The 19810-nt window shown below is 38.7% G+C and overlaps 1 protein-coding gene across 1 annotated transcript; it reads left to right on the top strand.

Moving 5' to 3' along the window:
* The first annotated feature begins 7975 nt into the window (after positions 1-7975).
* INSL6 (insulin like 6) lies at positions 7976-19475 on the top strand. The gene is made up of 2 exons (XM_058565753.1): positions 7976-8282; positions 16242-19475. Exons 1-2 carry the CDS (start codon positions 8003-8005, stop codon positions 16598-16600), a joined length of 639 nt encoding a protein of 212 aa, XP_058421736.1. The 5' UTR covers positions 7976-8002; the 3' UTR covers positions 16601-19475.
* The last annotated feature ends 335 nt before the right edge of the window (positions 19476-19810 follow it).

Below are 19810 nucleotides of genomic sequence, written 5' to 3'. Positions count from 1 at the left end.
AGTCTTGGCTATTGTGAATAACGCTGCAATGAACACAGGGGTTCATGTATCTTTATGCAATGGTGTTTTCAAGTTCTTTGGATAAATACCCAGCAGTGGAATAGCTGGATCATATGGTAGTTCTATCCTTGATTTTTTGAGGAATCTCCATACTGTTTTCCATAGTGGCTGCACCAGTTTGCACTCCCACCAGCAGTGTATGAGAGTTCCCTTCTCTCCACATCCTCTCCAACACATGTTGTTTCCTGTCTTGTTAATTATAGCCATTCTGATGGGTGTGAGGTGATATCTCATTGTAGTTTTGATTTGCATTTCCCTGATAGTTAATGATTTTGAACATCTTTTCATGTGTCTGTTGGCCATCTGTATATCTTCTTTGGAGAAATGTCTGTTCAGGTCTTTTGCCCATTTTTAAATTGGGTTGTTAGTTTTTTTGTTGTTGAGATGCATGAGTTCTTTATATATTTTGGAGCTTAACCCCTTATCGGATGTATGGTTTGCAAATATCTTCTTCCAATTGTTAGGTTGTCTTTTCATTTTGTTGATGGTTTCCTTTGCTGTGCAGAAGATTTTTAGTTTGATGTAGTCCCATTTGTTTATTTTTTCTATTGTGTCTCTTGCCCGGTCAGACATGGTGCTTGAAAATATGTTGCTAAGACCGATGTGAAAGAGAGTACTGCCTATGTTTTCTTCTAGAAGTTTCATAGTTTCAGGTCTTACATTCAACTCTTTAATCCATTTGAAGTTAATTTTTGTGTATGGTGTAAGGTAAGGGTCTACTTTCATTTTTTTGCATGTGGCTATCCAGTTTTCCCAACACCATTTGTTGAAGAGACTTTCTTTTCTCCATTGTATGTTCTTGGCTCCTTTGTCAAGGATTAGCTGTCCATAGATGGTTGGGTTTATTTCTGGGCTTTCGATTCTATTCCATTGATCTGTGTGTCTGTTTTTGTGCCAGTACCATGCTGTTTAGGTTACTATAGCTTTGTAGTATATTTTGAAAGCAGGGAGTCTGATACCTCCAGCTTTGTTCTTTTTTCTCAGGATTCCTTTAGCTATTCGGGGTCTTTTGTTGTTCCATATAAATTTTAGGATTCTTTGTTCTATTTCTGTGAAAAATGTTGTTGGAACTTTGATAGGGATTGCATTGAATCTATAGATTGCTTTAGGAAGTATGGACATCTTAACTATGTTAATTCTTCTAATCCAAGAGCACGGAATATCTTTCCATTTCTTTTTGTCTTCTTCAATTTCTTTCAGCAATGTTTTATAGTTTTCGGTGTACAGATCTTTCACCTCTTTGGTTAAGTTTATTCCTAGGTATTTTATTCTTTTTGTTGCAATTGTAAATGGGATGGTATTCTTAATTTCTCTTTCTACTACTTCATTGTTAGTGTATAGAAATGCAACTGATTTTTGTATGTTGATTCTGTATCCTGCAACTTTACCATATTTGTTTATTACTTCTAAAAGTTTTCTGGTGGATTCTTTAGGGTTTTCTATATATAAAATCATGTCATCTGCAAATAGTGACAGTTTCACTTCTTCCTTTCCAATTTGGATCCCTTTTATTTCTTTCTCTTGACTGATTGCTCTGGCTAGGACTTCCAGTACTATGTTAAACAGGAGTGGTGAGAGTGGGCATCCTTGTCTGGTTCCTGTTCTTAGAGGGATAGCTTTCAGTTTTTCACCATTGAGGATGATATTAGCTGTGGGTTTCTCATATATGGTCTTTATTATGTTGAGGTACTTTCCTTCTACACCCAGTTTATTCAGAGTTTTTATCATAAATGGATGCTGTATCTTGTCAAATGCTTTCTCTGCATCTATTGAGATGATTGTGTGATTTTTATTCTTCATTTTATTAATGTGGTGTATCACGTTGATTGATTTGCGAATGTTAAACCATCCCTGCATACCTGGAATAAATCCCACTTGATCATGGTGTATAATCTTTTTAATGTATTGTTGTATGCGATTTGCTAGTATTTTGTTGAGGATTTTTGCATCGATGTTCATCAGTGATATTGGCCTGTAGTTTTCTTTTTTTGTGTTCTCCTTGTCTGGTTTTGGTATCAGGGTAATGTTGGCTTCAGAGAATGAGTTAGGGAGCTTCCCCCCCTCCTCAAATTTTTGGAAGAGTTTGAGAAGGATAGGTATTAAGTCTTCTTTGAACGTTTGGTAGAATTCACCAGGGAAGCCGTCTGGTCCTGGACTTTTATTTTTGGGGAGGTTTTTGATTACTGTTTCGATCTCCTTACTAGTGATTGATCTATTCAAATTCTCTACTTCTTCTTGATCCAGTTTTGGAAGGTTATATGATTCTAAGAACATATCCATTTCTTCCAGATTGTCAAATTGGTTGGCATATAGCTTTTCATAGTATTCTCTTATAATCTTTTGTATTTCTGAGGTGTCTGTTGTAATTTCTCCTCTTTCATTTCTGATTTTACTTATTTGTGCCTTCTCTCTTTTTTTCTTGGTGAGTCTAGCTAAAGGTTTGTCAATTTTGTTTATCTTTTCAAAGAACCAGCTCTTGGTTTTATTAATTTTTTCTATTGTTTTTTTGGTCTCTATTTCATTTATTTCTGCTCTGATTTTTATGATTTCCTATCTTCTACTGATTTTTGGGCTTTGTTTGTTCTTCTTTTTCCAGTTCCTTTAGGTGCATTGTTAGATTGTTTATTTGAGATTTTTCTTCTTTATTGAGATAGGCCTGTATTGCTATAAACTTCCCCCTTAGAACTGCTTTTGCTGTATCCCATAAATTCTGGCATGTCGTATTTTCATTTTCATTTGTCTCCAGGTATTTTTTGATTTCTTCTTTGATTTCTTCGTTGTTCAGTAGCATTTTGTTTAATCTCCACGTATTTGTTAATCTCCCAGTCATTGTTCAGTAGCATTTTGTTTAATCTCCACGTATTTGTGGCTTTTCTTATTTCCTTTCTATAGTTGATTTCTAGTTTCATACCATTGTGGTCAGAAAAGATACTTGGTATTATTTCAATCTTCTTAAATTTATGGAGACTTGTTTTGTGGCCTAATATGTGATCAATCCTGGAGAATGTTCCAGGTGCATTTGAAAAGATCATGTATTCTTCGGTTTTTGGATGGAATGCTCTGTATATATCTACTTGGTCCATCTGTTCTAGTGTGTCATTTAAGGCCAATGTTTCCTTATTAATCTTCTGTTTGTATGATCTATCCGTTGGTGTAAGTGGAGTGTTAAAGTCCCCTACTATTATTGTGTTACTGTCTATTTCTCTTTTTATGTCTGTTAATAATTGTTTTATATATTTAGGTGCACCTACATTGGGTGTGTAGATATTTACAGGTGTTATATCCTCTTGTTGGATTGTTCCCTTGATCATTATGTAATGCCCTTCTTTGTCTCTTTTTACAGTTTTTGTTTTAAAGTCTATTTTGTCTGATATGAGTACTGCTACTCCAGCTTTCTTTTCATTGCCATTTGCATGGAGTATCTTTTTCCATCCCTTCACTTTCAGTTTGTGAGTGTCTTTAGGTCTGAAGTGTGTCTCTTGTATGCAGCGTATATATGGGTCTTGTTTTTTTATCCATTCAGCCACGCTATGCCTTTTAATTGGAGCATTTAGTCCATTGACATTTAAAGTAGCTATTGATAAGCATGTACTTACTGCCATTTTTTAACTTTTTTTTTTCTCAGTGTTTTAGTAGTACTTCTCTGTTCCTTTCTTCTTCTATACAGAATTGATGGTCTCTTTAGTTTGACCTCTGTCTGAAAGCTCTACTCTTTAACTCCCCTCCTCCCTCCTTTTACGTTTTTGATATCATATCTAACCTCTTTTTTGTGCATTTGTATCCATTACATTCTTATCATGGAAATAGATAATTTTTCCTATTTGTGGTCTTCTCTTTTCCCCTTAAATCAGTCCCTTTAACATTTCCTGTAGCACTGGTTTCTTGGTGACAAACTCCTTTAATTTTTGCTTGTCTGGGAAATTTTTTATCTCTCCTTCCATTTTGAATGATAACCTTACTGGGTAGAGTATTCTTGGTTGTAAGTTTTTTCCTTTTAGCACTTTAAATATATTGTGCCACTCTCTTCTAGCCTGTAAGGTTTCTGCTGAGCAGTCAGCTGATAGCCTTATGGAGTTTCCTTTGTATGTAAATTGACTTTCTCTTGGGGCTTTTAGGATTCTCTCTTTATCTTTAATTCTGGACATTTTGATTATTATGTGCTTTGGTGTGGGCCTCTTTGGGTTTATCTTGTTTGGGGCTCTCTGTGCTTCCTGTCCCTGGATGTCTGTTTCCTTCCTTAGGTTAGGGAAGTTTTCATCTATTATTTCTTGAAATAGATTCTCTGCCCCTTTGTCTCGCTCTTCTCCTTCCGGAACACCTATAACACGGAAGTTAGTGCGCTTGATGTTGTCCCAGAGGTCCCTTAGACTGTCGTCACTCTTTTTAATTCTTTTCTCTTTTACCTGTTCAGCTTGGACAATTTCTTCTAGTCTTTCGTCCAGCTCGCAGGTCTGTTCTTCTGTATCCTCTACTCTGCTTTTGAGTCCCTCTAGTGAATTTTTCATTTCCAGTATTGTATTCTTCATTTCTGATTGGTTCTTTTTCATATCTTCCATTTCTTTGTTGACATTCTCACTGAGTTCATCTATTCGTCTCCTCAGATCAGCGAGCATCCTTAACACTCTTTGTTTGAACTCTCTGTCAGGTAGGTTGCTCATTTCTGTTTCACTTAGTTCCTTTTCTGGGGTTTTGTCCTGTTCCCTTACTTGTAATGTATTCCTTTGCCTTCTCATTTTGCCTCTTTCCCTGTGCTTGTGTCTATGTATTAGGTAGGTCAACTACGTCTCCTGCTCTTGGATAGGTGACTTTATGTAAGTGATGGCTTAGGAGGCCTGCAGTGTGCTTCCCTCAGTTCTCAATGTTCCAGGGGTGACCCCTAGGTGGGCTACATGTGTCCTTCTGTTGTGGCCTGTTTGCTCTCCCTGTAGGTGCCCACGGAGGCCGAGTTATGCTCCTCGCCAGCTGTTGTAATGCTCAGCTGCTTGTAGTTGTTGTGGGCCCTTCAGTGTCTTTATCAGGTGTGGGGAGCCTCAGCACAGTTGGCTGCAAGTTCTAATACCACATTTGTGTTGCAGTATTTCTTTTAAGTGAGTAGGTCCCCAGCGTGGCTGGTTGTCAGGCTCAGGGGCTTACAGTTGCTATAAGCCTCCAGCCTTTAGGTCTCTTGTCAGCTCTCTGAGGATTGCAGCTGCGTGGGGCTGGCTTCAGGCACAGGAGCACCCAATTGTTTCTGGCTTTGGAAGGTGGGGCAAACCCTCTATGTGGGTCTCTGAGAAGCACAAGTCTTCTGCAGCTGACAAGCCCTGCTGCCCACACGTCCACACACACAGTCTACACACTCCTACCCCATGTGCGTGCCCCAACCTCCCAAAGTGGACCCAGTCTCTCCACGGCAGGAGCCCCACACACTCCACCACCGCCCCACACTCTCCACCCGCTCCTTGTGCACATCCTGCCCCGCTGAAGTCGGTTCCGTTGCCAGGCAGCAGAGAATCCAATCACCAATCTATGCAGGCCCACAAGTTTCCTGAGGGCTTGTTATTGGGTGGGGCCAGTCTCTAGGGTGGGCTGCCTGCCCTGGCTGAGCTGGATTAAATCAGTGCTCTAGCAGGTGGGGCTGACCCTGGGCTAGCAGGCCTCAGGGAGAACTCCAATGGCATCTGTGTCAGCACTGCCACACCAGGCCACAACAATGGCCGCCGCCAATGTCCCAGTCCGTGGAGAGGTCTCACCCCTCACTGAGATGCACTCAGGGCCTATTAGGTGAGTCTCTTTTTACCACAGCACTGTGCACCTTTCTTTCTGGTGATTTTAGGTTGCTTTCTGAAACAGGTGAGTTTGTGCGTGGGCCCTTTAAGAGCCAGTTTTAATGTCTTTGTGAACCAGCTTTTCTGGGGGTGCTCCCCAATGTTTTAGTAGCAGGCAAAGTCAGATATTATGCCACTCGTCTTGATTGTGCTGGGTCCACAAAATGCCCATAGCGGGGGCGCTCCCCGGCTCAGGGCCCCGCTCCTCCAGGGAGGGCTGCGTACCTGTGCACTGCTCCCGGGCAGCCGGAAGCACTGCGGCTTGTGAAGGCAGCGTTTTTCCTCTCCAGAAGGGAGTCTCTGCCTCTTCCACCTCAATTAGGATTGTCCGTTGTTGCAGGAGTTCCTCTTACCTAGTTTTCAGTTCTGTCTCAGGGGTAGTTTTTCCACGAGTAGTTGTAAATTGGCTGTGTCCGCGAGGGGAGGTGAGTTCAGAGTCTGTCTACGCCGCTATCTTGACTTCCTCTCTCATTCACCAAATATTATATGATTGTCGATATTGTTAACATTTATTATTTGTTGTTAATATTATTAATTATAATTATTAACATTAAATTATTACTAAAAATCTACTATGTTCAAGGCAAAGAGGATATCAAAGTAAACAAGATAAAAATCCCTGCTTGCACGGAGCTTACATTCTGCTAAGAGGAGACAGACAGTAGTAAACATATAGAGAAGTAAAATATATAGTATGTCAGTCTGTAATGAATGGTATGGAGAAATACCAAGTAGGGCGATGGTACAGACAGTGGTGCAAAGAGAATGGGAGTATAAATCAGAAGTGCTGGGTTTTGACATATATTGCTTGAGAGGTTTTGTGGGTTTGTTTGTTTTTTAATCTTCCTCTCAGTATAAGGAATATTTTCCTTTCTCACGGGGTTTCCCTGCTAAAGTTCTGACTAGGACTCATGGCCCACTATAGTTTGGACATTAGTTGTTTTTCAAAGAAGACAATGAAATTGTGCTAATCAAATTCCATCAATCTTTTAAAAAAAATCCGATTGCCAGTTAATTTAACAGCACTTACGGATGATGCCACTGGGAGGCAGGGCAAAGCTCGTGGAACGGAAAATGGAGAAAAAGACATAGAAGCAGAAGGCAGAAAGGAGAGGGAGAAAAGAATCATCAAAGGAAACGGTGAGACTGATCTGACCAGGGCTGGCGCAGGTCGGAGGCTTTGGCCTCATGACGTTGACCTCTCCTGAGACGGCCCCTGACCGCCCCCTTGTGGCTGCCAGTACACCCTTCCGAGCCAACACACTCCAGGAAAAGAAAATTGTGTTTAAAATGACAAAGCGACCTATAGCGATTGTGCTGCACTTCCCTGCCCCTTCCCTCCCAATTTAGCAAAATGCTGTTATTCTTAGAAGGTAAATCCTCTAGGCGGTCCCTGTCACAAGCTAGTGACAATGTGGCAATAGACAATCCTCTGTAATCCATGACCGAAAGAACCAGAATATCATCCCAGGTACTCTCTCTATTCTGGAGATTGAGGCTAAGGCCCATGTTTCCCGGCGGAACTAGTAGGAACTTCCCGAAGAAGCTTTGAATCTGACTTTAAAACGCACATTGACATATTCTGGCACACACAGGTTTCAGCGTATTTGACTGCCAACACCGCGTCAGGCCCCAAGATACCAAGGGGAACAAGAAAGGACACAGGCACTGCTTTCGTGAAGCGAGGGGATGCGGGGCAGAAGTTATCCAACAAGCGCACACGTAAATGTGAACAAACCTACCGATATAAACACCGCGAAGGAAATGAGAGAAGGTTTCTCTGAGGAAGCGACGCTCCACTAACAACCACGCAAAAGGGCGGGAAATGCATTCCATTAGAGGGAGCAACATCTTTTATGGTTTTATCGGTTAATTGGGGCCTCATGTTTCCTTTGATGAGTCTCCCTAGTGAAGAAGGCAAGAAAAATGAATCAGTCATTTTAAGAACTAAGGCTCGCTGCCTACGACGCTCTGAGAGCCCCCGGGAGCGCGGTAAGCCCAGGCGGGGTCGCCTTGGAGTTCTCGCGAGGTCCGCAAGCGCTCAAAAGGACCGCCAGGTGCGCGTGCGCGCCGGGCGCGGGAGCCAACGGCGGTTACAACGGGAGCTTGGTGGACCTGGCTGGGGGCGCCTAGGGATGCCGCGGCTCTCCGACGTGTGTCTGCTGTTGCTCGGCCTCCCGCTGGTCGCGTTTTCCGTTCAGCTAAGCGACATCAACAGAGCCAGAAAGCTGTGCGGCAGGCACCTACTGAAAGAAATAGTCAAACTCTGTGGCAATGCTAGCTGGAGCCAGTTCGAGGAGGAAACTCCGACACCGCTGCTCTCCCAGGCCACCGAGAGGGTTGACACCTTCATCCCCGACCGCTTGGAAAGCTCCCAAACCGCTTTCCCGGTCTGGGGGAGAGGCACAAACCCAGGTAAAAATCTAAACCAAAGGCTTGTTTGTTCATCTCTGTACATTTCTTATCCCTAAATCTGCTCTCCCAGGGGGTGAGTTCTCCAGGAAGTGGAATTTGTGCCTAGTACACAGGTAAATAAAAATTTTTATAAACCAGTAAATCGACGATATACAAAACTTCTATGAAACTTTTTTTTTTTTCGAACTTAGAGGAAATAAGTGCACATATAAGTCTACACATTTATGTAGGAATGCTGCTCTTTCCTAGCTTTCCCTTTCTGGAGTACCCTTGTCACCTGACAAACTCCATTTTGTCCTTCAAAGCCCAACTTGGGTATCGTTTTCCCTGTGAAGTCATTGCTGACCGTTTCATAGCTCCTCACTCCATTCTCCGTCTACCACAGCATCCAACACATAGTTCTGTTTGACTACCGTCAGGACTGGCTACATAATTGGCCCGGCCCAGTGCAAGATAAAAACACAGGGCCCCTTGTTTAAAACGCAGGAAAGTTAAAAATACTAAAATAGAAAGCTTTTTTTCCAGGCCGTCCTGTGGCTTAGCGGTTAAGTGCGCGCGCTCGGCTACTGGTGGCCGGGGTTCAGATCCCAGGCACGCAACGACGCACCGCTTCTCCCGCTTCTCCGGCCATGCAGAGGCCCCGTCCCACACACAGCAACTAGAAGGATGTGCAACTATGACATACAACTATCTACTGGGGCTTGGGGGCGGGGGAAGGAGGACGATTGGCAATAGATGTTAGCTCAGAGCCGTCTTCTCAGCAAAAAGAAGAGGATTAGCATGGATGTTAGCTCAGGCCTGATCTTCCTCACTAAATAAATAAAGCTTTTTTCCTTTTTTGTGCGTTTCTCCTCTGCTCACACACATGGTCCGTTGTCCCATCAGACTTGACTTAAAAGTTCACATACTTAACACTTCACTTAACAAGTTCAGAGAGAAAATTTTGAGAATTTCAAGACTGTGACAAAAGTACATTAGAGGCCCCTATTAACTTCTTTTTAAATGAATGAATGAAAAAGATTACTGCTAAGGGAATGGAAACTTTTAAAGGCAGAAACAATAGAAACCATCAGACTGAATCTTGATCATTTTCCACCATCAAACCTACCAACATATAAACTCACTTTATCCTGTTCTTGTAATGAAGTGTCTCTCCCCAAAGTCTTCCACTTATACTATTAGTTCAGTGATTCTCACACTTTAATGTGCATATGAATCACCTGGGGAATACTGTTAATATACAGATTCCAATTTGGTAAGTTTGGGGTGGGGCCTGAGAGTCTACAGTTTTACAAGCTCCGGGGTGATGCTGATGCTGCTAGTTGGATAACGCTTTTTGAGTAACAAGGGTCTAGTTCACCTCTCTATGTCTTCCTTATTCTTTTCTCCCAGAAATACAAGGAGGACCTTCCCTTTCTACTTCATGTTGGGTGGGCATTTCCCTCAAATCAAATGCTGTGCTCTCACTACCTATACTATAGACAAAATTTTACCTTCAGACGTCCAAGCTTGAGTTTTTTATTTAAAAAGAGCTTAGAATTCCTTTCCTTGAAAAAGAGACTGTTTTTCCAGGTGTTGTTCACACTCCCCTGGAGGAATAAATGTCATTAACAATGAGGAGGAAGCTGCAGTGAAACGAGATTTGTAGGAAATAAAAACTTATCTGACAATATTTCAGAATTGTCATACTCATTAAACATGTTACCATGGGAGTATGTAAACTATGTAAAGGGCACTTTGCTGAAGTGGAAATATCATGTGGCAGTACAGCCATAGTTGTTTTAAAATATATGGAAGAATGAAAAATGGATTTAGGTTATCAATATGAATTTGTATTAAAATTTTAGAAACTATTAATCTATCAGGAAAGATGATATTTAATCTGTCCTGTTAATTGTCCATTTTTTGTTGGAATTGTTATTTTCCAGTTTTTTTGTAAGAGTTATTCGAAATCTAGGTACAGTAGTAATTAGTTGTTGATTTTAGATATTGCAAATATGTCCTATTCTATCATCTGTCTATTGGTGTTGTTTAACAGAAAGCCCTGATTTTATATAATTAGGCAATGAGTGTTTTGCCTCATTGTTCATACTTTTGAAATTTTGTTTTAGAGGTCCTTTTCTGTCCCTCTGTTAACGTTATAGTCTTACGTTTCCCATTAGGTCCTTAATTCTTCTAGGGCCCATTTTTGGTTCTGTTCTGGCTAGAGATACTCGCTTAGTTTTCTCACTAAGTCTTAGTTTTTTGTCTACGTAAGAAGCTAGTTTTCTCAACACAATCTACTAAACAATCATTCTTTTCTCATTGATTTATAGAGCCACCTTTATTGTTTATTAAGTTTGTCTGAGCTTCCTATTCTATTTAATTGGTCTTTTTGTTTGACCTTGTACCATTACTACACTGTTTAATACTGTGACTCTGTAGGATGTCATATATTGGGGAGGGCAAGTCTCCAGTGTTTATTTTTTTCCCTGTAAGATTGACTAAGCTAATCCTTAATCTTTATTCTTCCATATATATTTAAAAGTAAGCTTATTGAATTGCTTTTTTAAAAATCCATCTGGAATTTTAATTGGGATACATGGAATATGTAGATTAATTTGAAGAGAATTGACATGTTTTTAACAAAGTCATTCCAACCAAACGCATCTATTATTAGCATTTTAAAGTTTTCTCTATCAAGACTTTATTGTTGGTTAAGTTAATGCTTAATACTTTGTTTTTGTTACTATTGTAAATACTTGTTAATTGTATTTTCTAGTTAGTGATTGTAGGTTAGAGAAATGTAATTGATTTTTATAGGTTGATCTTTATCCAGTAATTATGCTGAACTATCTTAATAGTTCTAACAGTTTGTTTCTGTAGATTTTTCTATCATTTACAAATGATAGTTCTGTCACTTCCTTTCTAAACCTTATACCAGTCTTCTTTTATTTTTCTTATAGCATTGGCCAGGTCCTCTAGTACTGTTAAGTAGTGGTGATAGTGGGATGTTTTGTCTTGTCCCCAGTTTTAAAGGGGAATGCATTTAAATTTCTCCATTAGAGAAATTTATGCTGTATAGCCTTTGTCAAGATAAGGAAGCTGCTAAGAGGTACTATTTAATCATTATAAATAGGGCTGAACTTTATTAAGGCCTTTTTTTGGGCATCCTTTTGCATAATCATGTGATTTTTCTCTTTTATGAATTAATTCAGCAAATATTTATTGGGTACCTGCTAAGTGCCAGGCGCTGCTCTAGACCCTTGGGATATATCAGTAAACAAAACAGACAAAGATCCCTGGCCTCATGGAGCTTGCATAAGTAATAAACATAATAAATAAGTAAATATTAGAAGGTAATAATGCCATAGAAAAACAATAAGTGAAACAGGATAAAGGAGATCAAGACTGCAGGGGGTTGGAGGGTGGGGTATAGTATTAAATAGTGTGATCAAGGTAGGCCTCATTGAAAAGGTAAGATTTGAGAAAGGAGAAGGTAAAGAAGTTAACCAAGTAGATATCTGGAGAAAGAGTGTTTAGGTAGAGGAAAGAGCAGAGCACATACACTTCTGCCTTGTGTATACAGGGAACAGCAAGGAGGCCAGCTGGAGCTGAGAGAGTGAGGCGGAAGTAGTAGAAGGTAAGGTCAGAGAGGTAACGGGCAGGCCAGATAAAATAGGGTCTTTTAGACCCTATTTTAAGGGTCTTTGGCTTTTACTCTGAGTGATGCAAAGAGTCATTACAGATTTTTGAGCAGAGTAGTGATGTAACTGACATTTTAAAGGGATCACTCTGGCTACTGTGTTGAGGATAGACTATAGGGAGGCAAGAGTAGAAGCTGAGAGACCTGTTAGGGAGGATATTAGAGATGATAGCAGCTGGATGAGGATGGTAACAGTGGAAGTAGTGAAAATTGTTATATTGTAGATATATTCAGGTAGATTTTATGTGAGATTTGAGAAAAAAGAGAAATCAAAAATGACTGCAATTGTTAAAAAAAAATGTGATTCCAAACTTTTTGCTTTGAATACCTGGAAGGATGGGTTTGCTGCCAACTGAGATAAGGAAGGCCTCAAATGGAACAGGTTTGGAAGACAATATCGGTGGTTCAGTTTTGGACATGTTGAGTTTGAAAAGTTCAGGTGGAGTTTTAAACATGTTGAGTTTGAGACATCGAAGTGGAGAGGTTGAGTAGGAAGTAGGATTTATGAATCTGGAGTTTGGAAGAAAAATCTTGCTTGAAGTTAGAAATTTAGGAGTCATAGGTATATAAATGATTTTTTGAGCCATAAGACTAGATGAGATCACCAAGAGAGTAAGTATAAATAGAAAAGAGTACCAAGGCCTGAGCCCTGGGAGACACCAGCATTAAAAAGTTGAAGAGGAGGTACTTGCAAAGCAGATAGAAAAGGGGCAAATGGTCAGGTAGGAAGAGGAGTGAATGTGGTGTCCTGGAAACCAAGTGAAGAAAGTGTATCAAGAAGTGTGTTTTGATAAATCAAATAAGAGGAGAATTAGCTGTTGAATTTAGCAATATAAAGGTCATTCGTGACCTTGAGAAGAGAAGTTTTGGTGGAGTGATGGAACAAAAGCCTGATTAGAGTGGGCTTAAGACAGAATGAGAGAAGAGAAATGAATTAGTAAATATAGAAAACTCTATCAAGGAGTTTTGCTACAGAGGGGAGAAAAGAAATGGGATGGTAACTGGCAGGGTAAAAAGGGCCAAGAGAAGTGGGTTTTGGTTTTTTTTACATGGGAGAAATAACATATATGTTTGCTGATAGGAGTGATTCAGTGGAAGTGAAAAATTGATGATGAAGGATATAGAGGAGCATTGCTGGAGTGATGTCCTGGAGTACGCAAGAGGATATGAGATCTAGTCCATAAGTGGAGGAACTGGCTTTGCGTGGATAGTTCACCTATGGAAATAGATAGGAAGGCAGAATATATGGGTACAGATATTAAGAGATGAGTGAAAAAATGATGAAGAGAGCAAATGCAAATTCCCTTCTGATTGCTTCAATTTTCTCATACAGTATAAAGCAAAACCAGCTGAAACTGAGGATGAGAGTCTATTAATATGGTAAATTGCATTGATAGAGTTTGTGATCTTGACCTATCCTTGCATTTCTGGGATAAACTCTTTCTTAATATATTTGTAAAATACATATGTGGATTCAGTTAACTAATATCATATTTAGGACTTTCAAATAAACATTTGTAAGTGAAATAGGCCTATACTTTTTTTTAATTTCATATTGTTCTTACGTAGTTTTGGAGTAAAGGTTATGCTAGCTTCATAAAATAATCTGAGCAGCTTTTGCTCTTTTCCTGGAATAACTTGTATATGATTATTATTTACTGTTCTTGAAAAGTAGGTAGAACCTACCTTTGAAATCATCTGTGTCTGTCTTTTTTGGGAAGTGATAACTGACTACCCTTTTAATTTCTTTGAATATTGTTGGTATGTTTAAGTTTTCTGTGTCTCCATGTGCCTATTAAAACATCTTTTTTTTCCTATGAATTCATCCATTTCATCTTGATTTTTAAATGTATAAACATTTATAATACTCATTTATTTTAAGAAAACTCAGTTATATCTGTAGTTCTTTTTTTCCTACTGTATTTTGTTCATTTTCATCTTTGTTTTTTCTTGGTTAGTCTGGCTAGAGTTCTATCTCTTTTATTAATCCTTTTTAAAAGAACCAACTTTTGGTTTTCTAAACCTTTATATTGTTTTGGTTCTGTATTTTATTGCTCTCTTTCCTTTTTACTTTTTTGGGGCTCTTTTTCAAATTCATTGATTTAAGTACTCATTTTTAACCTTTCTTGTTTCCTCATGAGTACAGCTTATTTCCCTTTAAATTCTCTCTCCAATTTGATATGTAGTTTCCATTAATTAGTCCCTAATTGTCTTCATTTATGAAAAAGTTTCCTTCTTAATGTCTGCCTTTTCCCCTTAAAGTGACAGAATGTGGCACATCTCATCCAGGAAGCCCTTTCTTCATCCTGCCTAGATGACCTAATTCACTTTTTCCCTTCGATTTACTCTGTTAATCATGACACATTTTAATTGATCACATATTTATCTGTCTTGGATGACTTATTTATTTGCTGCTGTCTCTTTAATATCTATCCTAACATTTTAATATTGCACAGTTCAGCTTAGGCATTTATTAAATGCAAAGATTAAGGAGTATTCTAATAGGACTCTAACTGCAAGGGACAGTGATTCAAGAAAATAACCTCAAGAAAAAGGGGGGTTAGTTATTATAAAAACAAGATCTATAAATGGATCTTGAAAGCCTGAGGAATTATATCAGCTCTAAAAACCACCTTCTCTCTCTTTCTGAATCTTTTCGCCTCTAGTGTTTATGTTCCTTTATGACTTTAGCTTGTCATAAGAAGCCTCATAGTATCCTTTCAGTTTGGTTTTCACTAACTCATCTTTTTCTCATTACTTCTTAATTCTAATTTCAAAGAGAGGAAATCTGATTGGGCCAGCTCATTTTTTCACATGGCATGACTTGCTGGCCACTGTAGTACATTGGTTTTTGTGGGGTCAGGTGCCAACCTTCAGTCTGTTCAACTGTGGCTATAGGGTGGAGTCACATGGTTCAGAACATGGCTGCCTAAGGGCTGGCGGTACAGTGGCTGTAGGCAAATATATCCTCCTAGAAGGGAGTGTAGATGGGCAAGGGCAATGATGGAAATCCAACAAGCCTCCAAATAATTACCTTCTGGAGTTAGTTCCATTTCTTTCCAATAATACTGAGACAGTTAAGAGCAGTATAATAGTAACAATCAGTTCATTGAGCATATCACTTCTCCAATTCTTTATATTTCAACGAAGAACAAAATGGCTTTTACTAAACCACTTAATTATAAAATGTGCATAAAAAGACAAAGAGCTTGATTAAAAAATGGGCAAATGATTTGAATAGACGTTCCTACAAGAGAATATACAATAAGCACATGAAAAGATGCTCAACATCATTAGTGATTAGGTAAATGCAAATCAAAACCACAATGGGATACCACTTCACATCCATTAGGATGGTTATAATCAGCAAGTGGAAAATATCAAGTGTTGGTGAGGATGTAGAGCAATTGGAACCCTAGTATACCAGTGGTGAGATTGTAAAATGGTGCAGCCGCTGTGGAAAACAGTTTGGTGGTTCCTCAAAAAGTTAAACAAATTTACCATATGATCCAGCAGTTCTACACCTAGGTATATACCCAAGAGAATTGAAAACATACGTTCACACAAAAGCTTGTATGTGAATGTTCATAGCAGCACTATTTATAATATCCAAAAAGTGGAAACAACCCAAATTTCTATCAACTGATAAATGGATAAATAAAATGTGGTATATCCGTACAATGGAAAACTGTTCAGCCGTAAGAGGAATAAGGGACTGATGCATGCTACAACATGGATGAACCTTGAAAACATTATGCTAAGTGAAAGAAACCAGACACAAATGGCCACATATGGTATGATTTCATTTCCAGAATAGGCAAATCCTTAGAAATGGGGAGTAGATTAGTGGTTGCCAGGGGTTAGAGGAAGAGGGAAATGGGAGTGACTGCTAATGGGTATGGGATTTTTTTTGAGGAGGGGTGATAGAAATTTTCTGGAATTAGATAGTGGTGATGGTTACACAACCTTGTACTAAAAAAAAACACGGAATTGTATATTTTAAAATGCTAAATTTCATGACGTGAATGATATCTCTATAAAACAAGTTTTTTGCTTAAAAATGTACAAAGGTTTCTAAGCCTTTTTATAGGAAAACACTACTTACAACTATTTTAGTTAAAAATATGTATTGCTTTTGAATAACCATTTTATTATTTAAAATGTGATTACTTGTTTTTTAACAATTATCTGACTTTAGTATTCCAGTATTTGATTAAATTTTCAGCTAAAGGAAGATTTTAATAAAGTAGGATATTTTTCTTGTCTCTCAACAGTCCTTACTTCTGCCTCTCAGGAAGAAGCAATAAATAGTTTGGAGATGCTGTCACTGCCTGAGTATCGGTATAAAAAGGCCAACTTGCCACCTGATACGACAAGAAAATTTTCCTCCTCACAAGATATCAATTCATATATTGAAGAGACTGTAGAATTTCAGAAGAAAAATACAAACAAAATTAAAATCTTAAGCAATTTGTTTTGGGGGAATCGTCCCCAAAGAAAACGCAGAGGATACTCAGAAAAATGTTGTCTTAAAGGATGTACAAAAGAAGAACTTAGGATTGCATGCCTTCCATATATTGATTATAAAAACTTAAAGCAAAAAGGATCATCAGTTGTGACTGAGATATACTAGCCATCATAGAAATTATACTAACTTAATAAAAGCTTAATATATTTTAGTTTATTTTTTTGGTAGTTGTCCTTGTAGGTTCTCTGCTGTAAACAACATCTGAATGTACTTGCAAGCACTTGACAATACTTTTTGGTGGTAATAGGAATCTCAGTATTTCCTTTGGTGACCCCTATTTTTCATGTATTTTTATATTTGAAGAAGATGTTACCAGATGTTACTGGTATGATCCATGTGTATGTCTAAGAATTACCTCTTCATTCTTGTCATTATGGTGGAAACTCTCTTAAGCTGCATTTAAATGGATTATGGAATGTTCTGCATTCCATGTATATGACATACAGGCTGATGCCCATGACTATTAGGGCCACTACAGTATGCCAATACATCTGTCCCACCAACTTAAAAATCACTAACCAACTACCACTCCTAGTAGGAGTTCTTATACTGTAATGGTAGGTAGACTTTTAATTCCTTGAGTTTTATTATAGTAACTGGTCAGAAATCTTTTCACAGTTTCTATTGAGGATTTAAAGAAAGTTCATTGAATGTCTTTAGGTTGTAAAATCTCTCCAAGGTATTCTCTCTTTGCTTTGAAGGTGCTGATATAATGTGTCACTCTATTCTGGCTTGGTCAGAATAGAGTGCTGACCAAGCTAGAAGCATTACTATCACCTCGAAACTTGTTAGAAATGCAGTTCTAAGGTCCCACCCCAGAACTGTTGAATCAGGAACTCTGGGTATGGGGCTCAGCGATCTGCGTTTTTACAGGCCCTCCAGGTCATTCTGAAGTAAGTTAAAGGCCGAGAACCACTGGTAATAGAGTCACTATATGCATATTTTTGAAACCCTGCTATTTATGTGCTTGCATCTCTCAACTCAATATAGATGTTACAACACTAAGTTTTTGGTGTATTTTTCCACTTTATGTCCACACATGAAATGTTTTTAACGCTACAAATTAGAGCAAAACTTAATCCAAAGAATCCAAAGTGGAATTCCTACTTTCCACCATTAATTAGGGAATAAGCATCATTTGAAATCTTTCTCTAGTTTCTTCCCCAAATATGTACTATAATGTTCTTTTCAATTAAATTTTTTATTCCTATTTGGCTCTGTTATTTCTTAGGACAAAGGTTCTTTCCCGCATGTATCTACATCATGTACACTTACAATGCATTAATAAATTTGTTTGAATTTTTTTTTTACCAGTTCCAGGCTACAGTCTACATTCAGTTATCTTTCTAAATATAGGGAGCCTCCTGTTTAGAAACAAAATAATAGATTATATCGTGGTTGAGTGGTGAAGTATGTCTGCTAGGTGTTAGATGAAAATGCACCATTGATAATTGTCTATGCTTAAGCCAAAATACAGTGATGCACTTGAGCCAGTTTGAAGAATTATAGGTCTGTACTTGTAGTTTAAGAATAGGGGCCGGCCAGGTGGCATAGCAGTTAAGTTCACACGCTCCCCTGTGGTGGGCGGCCCGGGGTTTGCAGGCCTGGATCCTGCACGCAGACTGATGCACCACTTGTTAAGCCATGCTGTGGCGGTGTCCCATATAAAGTAGAGGAAGATGGGCACGGATGTTAGCCCAAGGCCAATCTTCCTCAGCAAAAAGAGGAGGATTGGCAACAGATGTTAGCTCAGGGCTAATCTTCCTCACAAAAAAAAAAATGAATGCTGAAAAAATAAAAAGCTTATTGGTTTACTAATATATACACATCAAAAGTCCAAATTAGAAAATCATGAGATTAACAAAGCGTGTTATTTGCACAGCTATATACTTCCCTACACACTTTACTAATTTGTATGTTAGGGTGTATTTGCTTTTTGGCTTAGTGCCTGTCTATTAATATTTATAATTATGCTAACAATGATTTTGTGCATTTGGATAGAACACTCATTTTTCTTATGGACTTCTTAGAGCAATCCTGAAGCAAAAAAAATGAATGAAAGATGAGATACTTTGGTATTAAGCGACTTGTTGAGGCTCCTTCATGTTAAGTTACTTGCTAGTTAGCAGTAGAGCTGGACCAAGATTCTAATCCTAGCATCTTGTTCAATACTGATGTGAATAAAATCATGAGCAGAAATTATGCATACATTTTTGTTTGAAGTTCATTTATTTGCCCTCTACTTTGTTTAGCATCTCTGTTGATTAGTAATCTATTGGCTCTAGGCCCCAAATCTCCTGTTCTTTATTCTGCTTTTTGATGCTGGGACTTGGATCCCGTAAACCACACTGTTCCTTTACTAGCTGGCTTCTTGTGAGGTTCTGCCAGTGGGGCACTAGAGGGGACTCCTTCCCTTTTTGTTCCCTATTTCTTTCAGTATCACTCGGCAGCATTTCTGCTGGTAGTGGCAGTTTGTTTCATTTTATCCTTAACTTCCATAAGCAGCTTCATCACCTTCCCTCAGAAATACCAACACCAGCTGACAGATGCCCTTGCTCAAAGGTCTGAGTTCCATCTCTGTGGGGGCCCTCCACCAAGCTCCTATGGTACAAGCATCAGCTGGGCAGCACATTCTCCTGAGAGATCAGGGTCCCAGCTCCATGGGTGCCTTTTTTCCAAGCTTTTAGGTTTTGATAACTTCGGCTTTTTTCTTTTGTTTAGGCGTGGTAGCTGCTTCGTAAAGTTTTTTTTATCTCTGTATTACCTTCGTGTTTGATTTTTTTCCTTTTCAGTCCTCTAATATGAGTCTAACTCTTTATATTAAATTTTCTGTTAAAATACTTGATGTGGTTTCTGTTTTTTTGAGTGGGCTTGAATGATAAAGCTGCTGACAGTAGTTCAGAAAGTGGTTTTGAATTGGTTTAGGGCAAGGATGAAGGTAAATCAGTTTCATATTAAATGGAAACTCCAAATGATTAGTAGTGGCAGTAGTGGCTTGCGTGTTTGCAGTCAATCCTGACCCAGGTAACCACCATCAATATAGATAAGTCTTTCCTTTTCTAGAATTTAATGTAAATGGAGTCATATGGTACATACTCTTGTGTCTGGCTAATTTTACTTAGCATAAGATTTTTGAGATACCTCAGTGTTGTTGCATGAATCAGTGTTTTCTTCCTTTTAATTTTTGCATAGCATTCCATTGTATTAGAATAAAGCTTCTATGAATATTCATGTACAATTTTTTGGTGTAGACATGTTTTTATTTCTCTTGGTAAATATGTGGGAGCAGCAAAGCTGTGGCATATGGTAAGTATA

This window comes from Diceros bicornis, chromosome 22 (genome assembly GCF_020826845.1).
Source record: "Diceros bicornis minor isolate mBicDic1 chromosome 22, mDicBic1.mat.cur, whole genome shotgun sequence".
In the NCBI taxonomy this organism is placed as follows: Eukaryota; Metazoa; Chordata; class Mammalia; order Perissodactyla; family Rhinocerotidae; genus Diceros; species Diceros bicornis.
The sequence above is the reverse complement of the archived record's forward strand: the minus strand, read 5'-3'. Positions and strand labels throughout refer to the sequence as shown.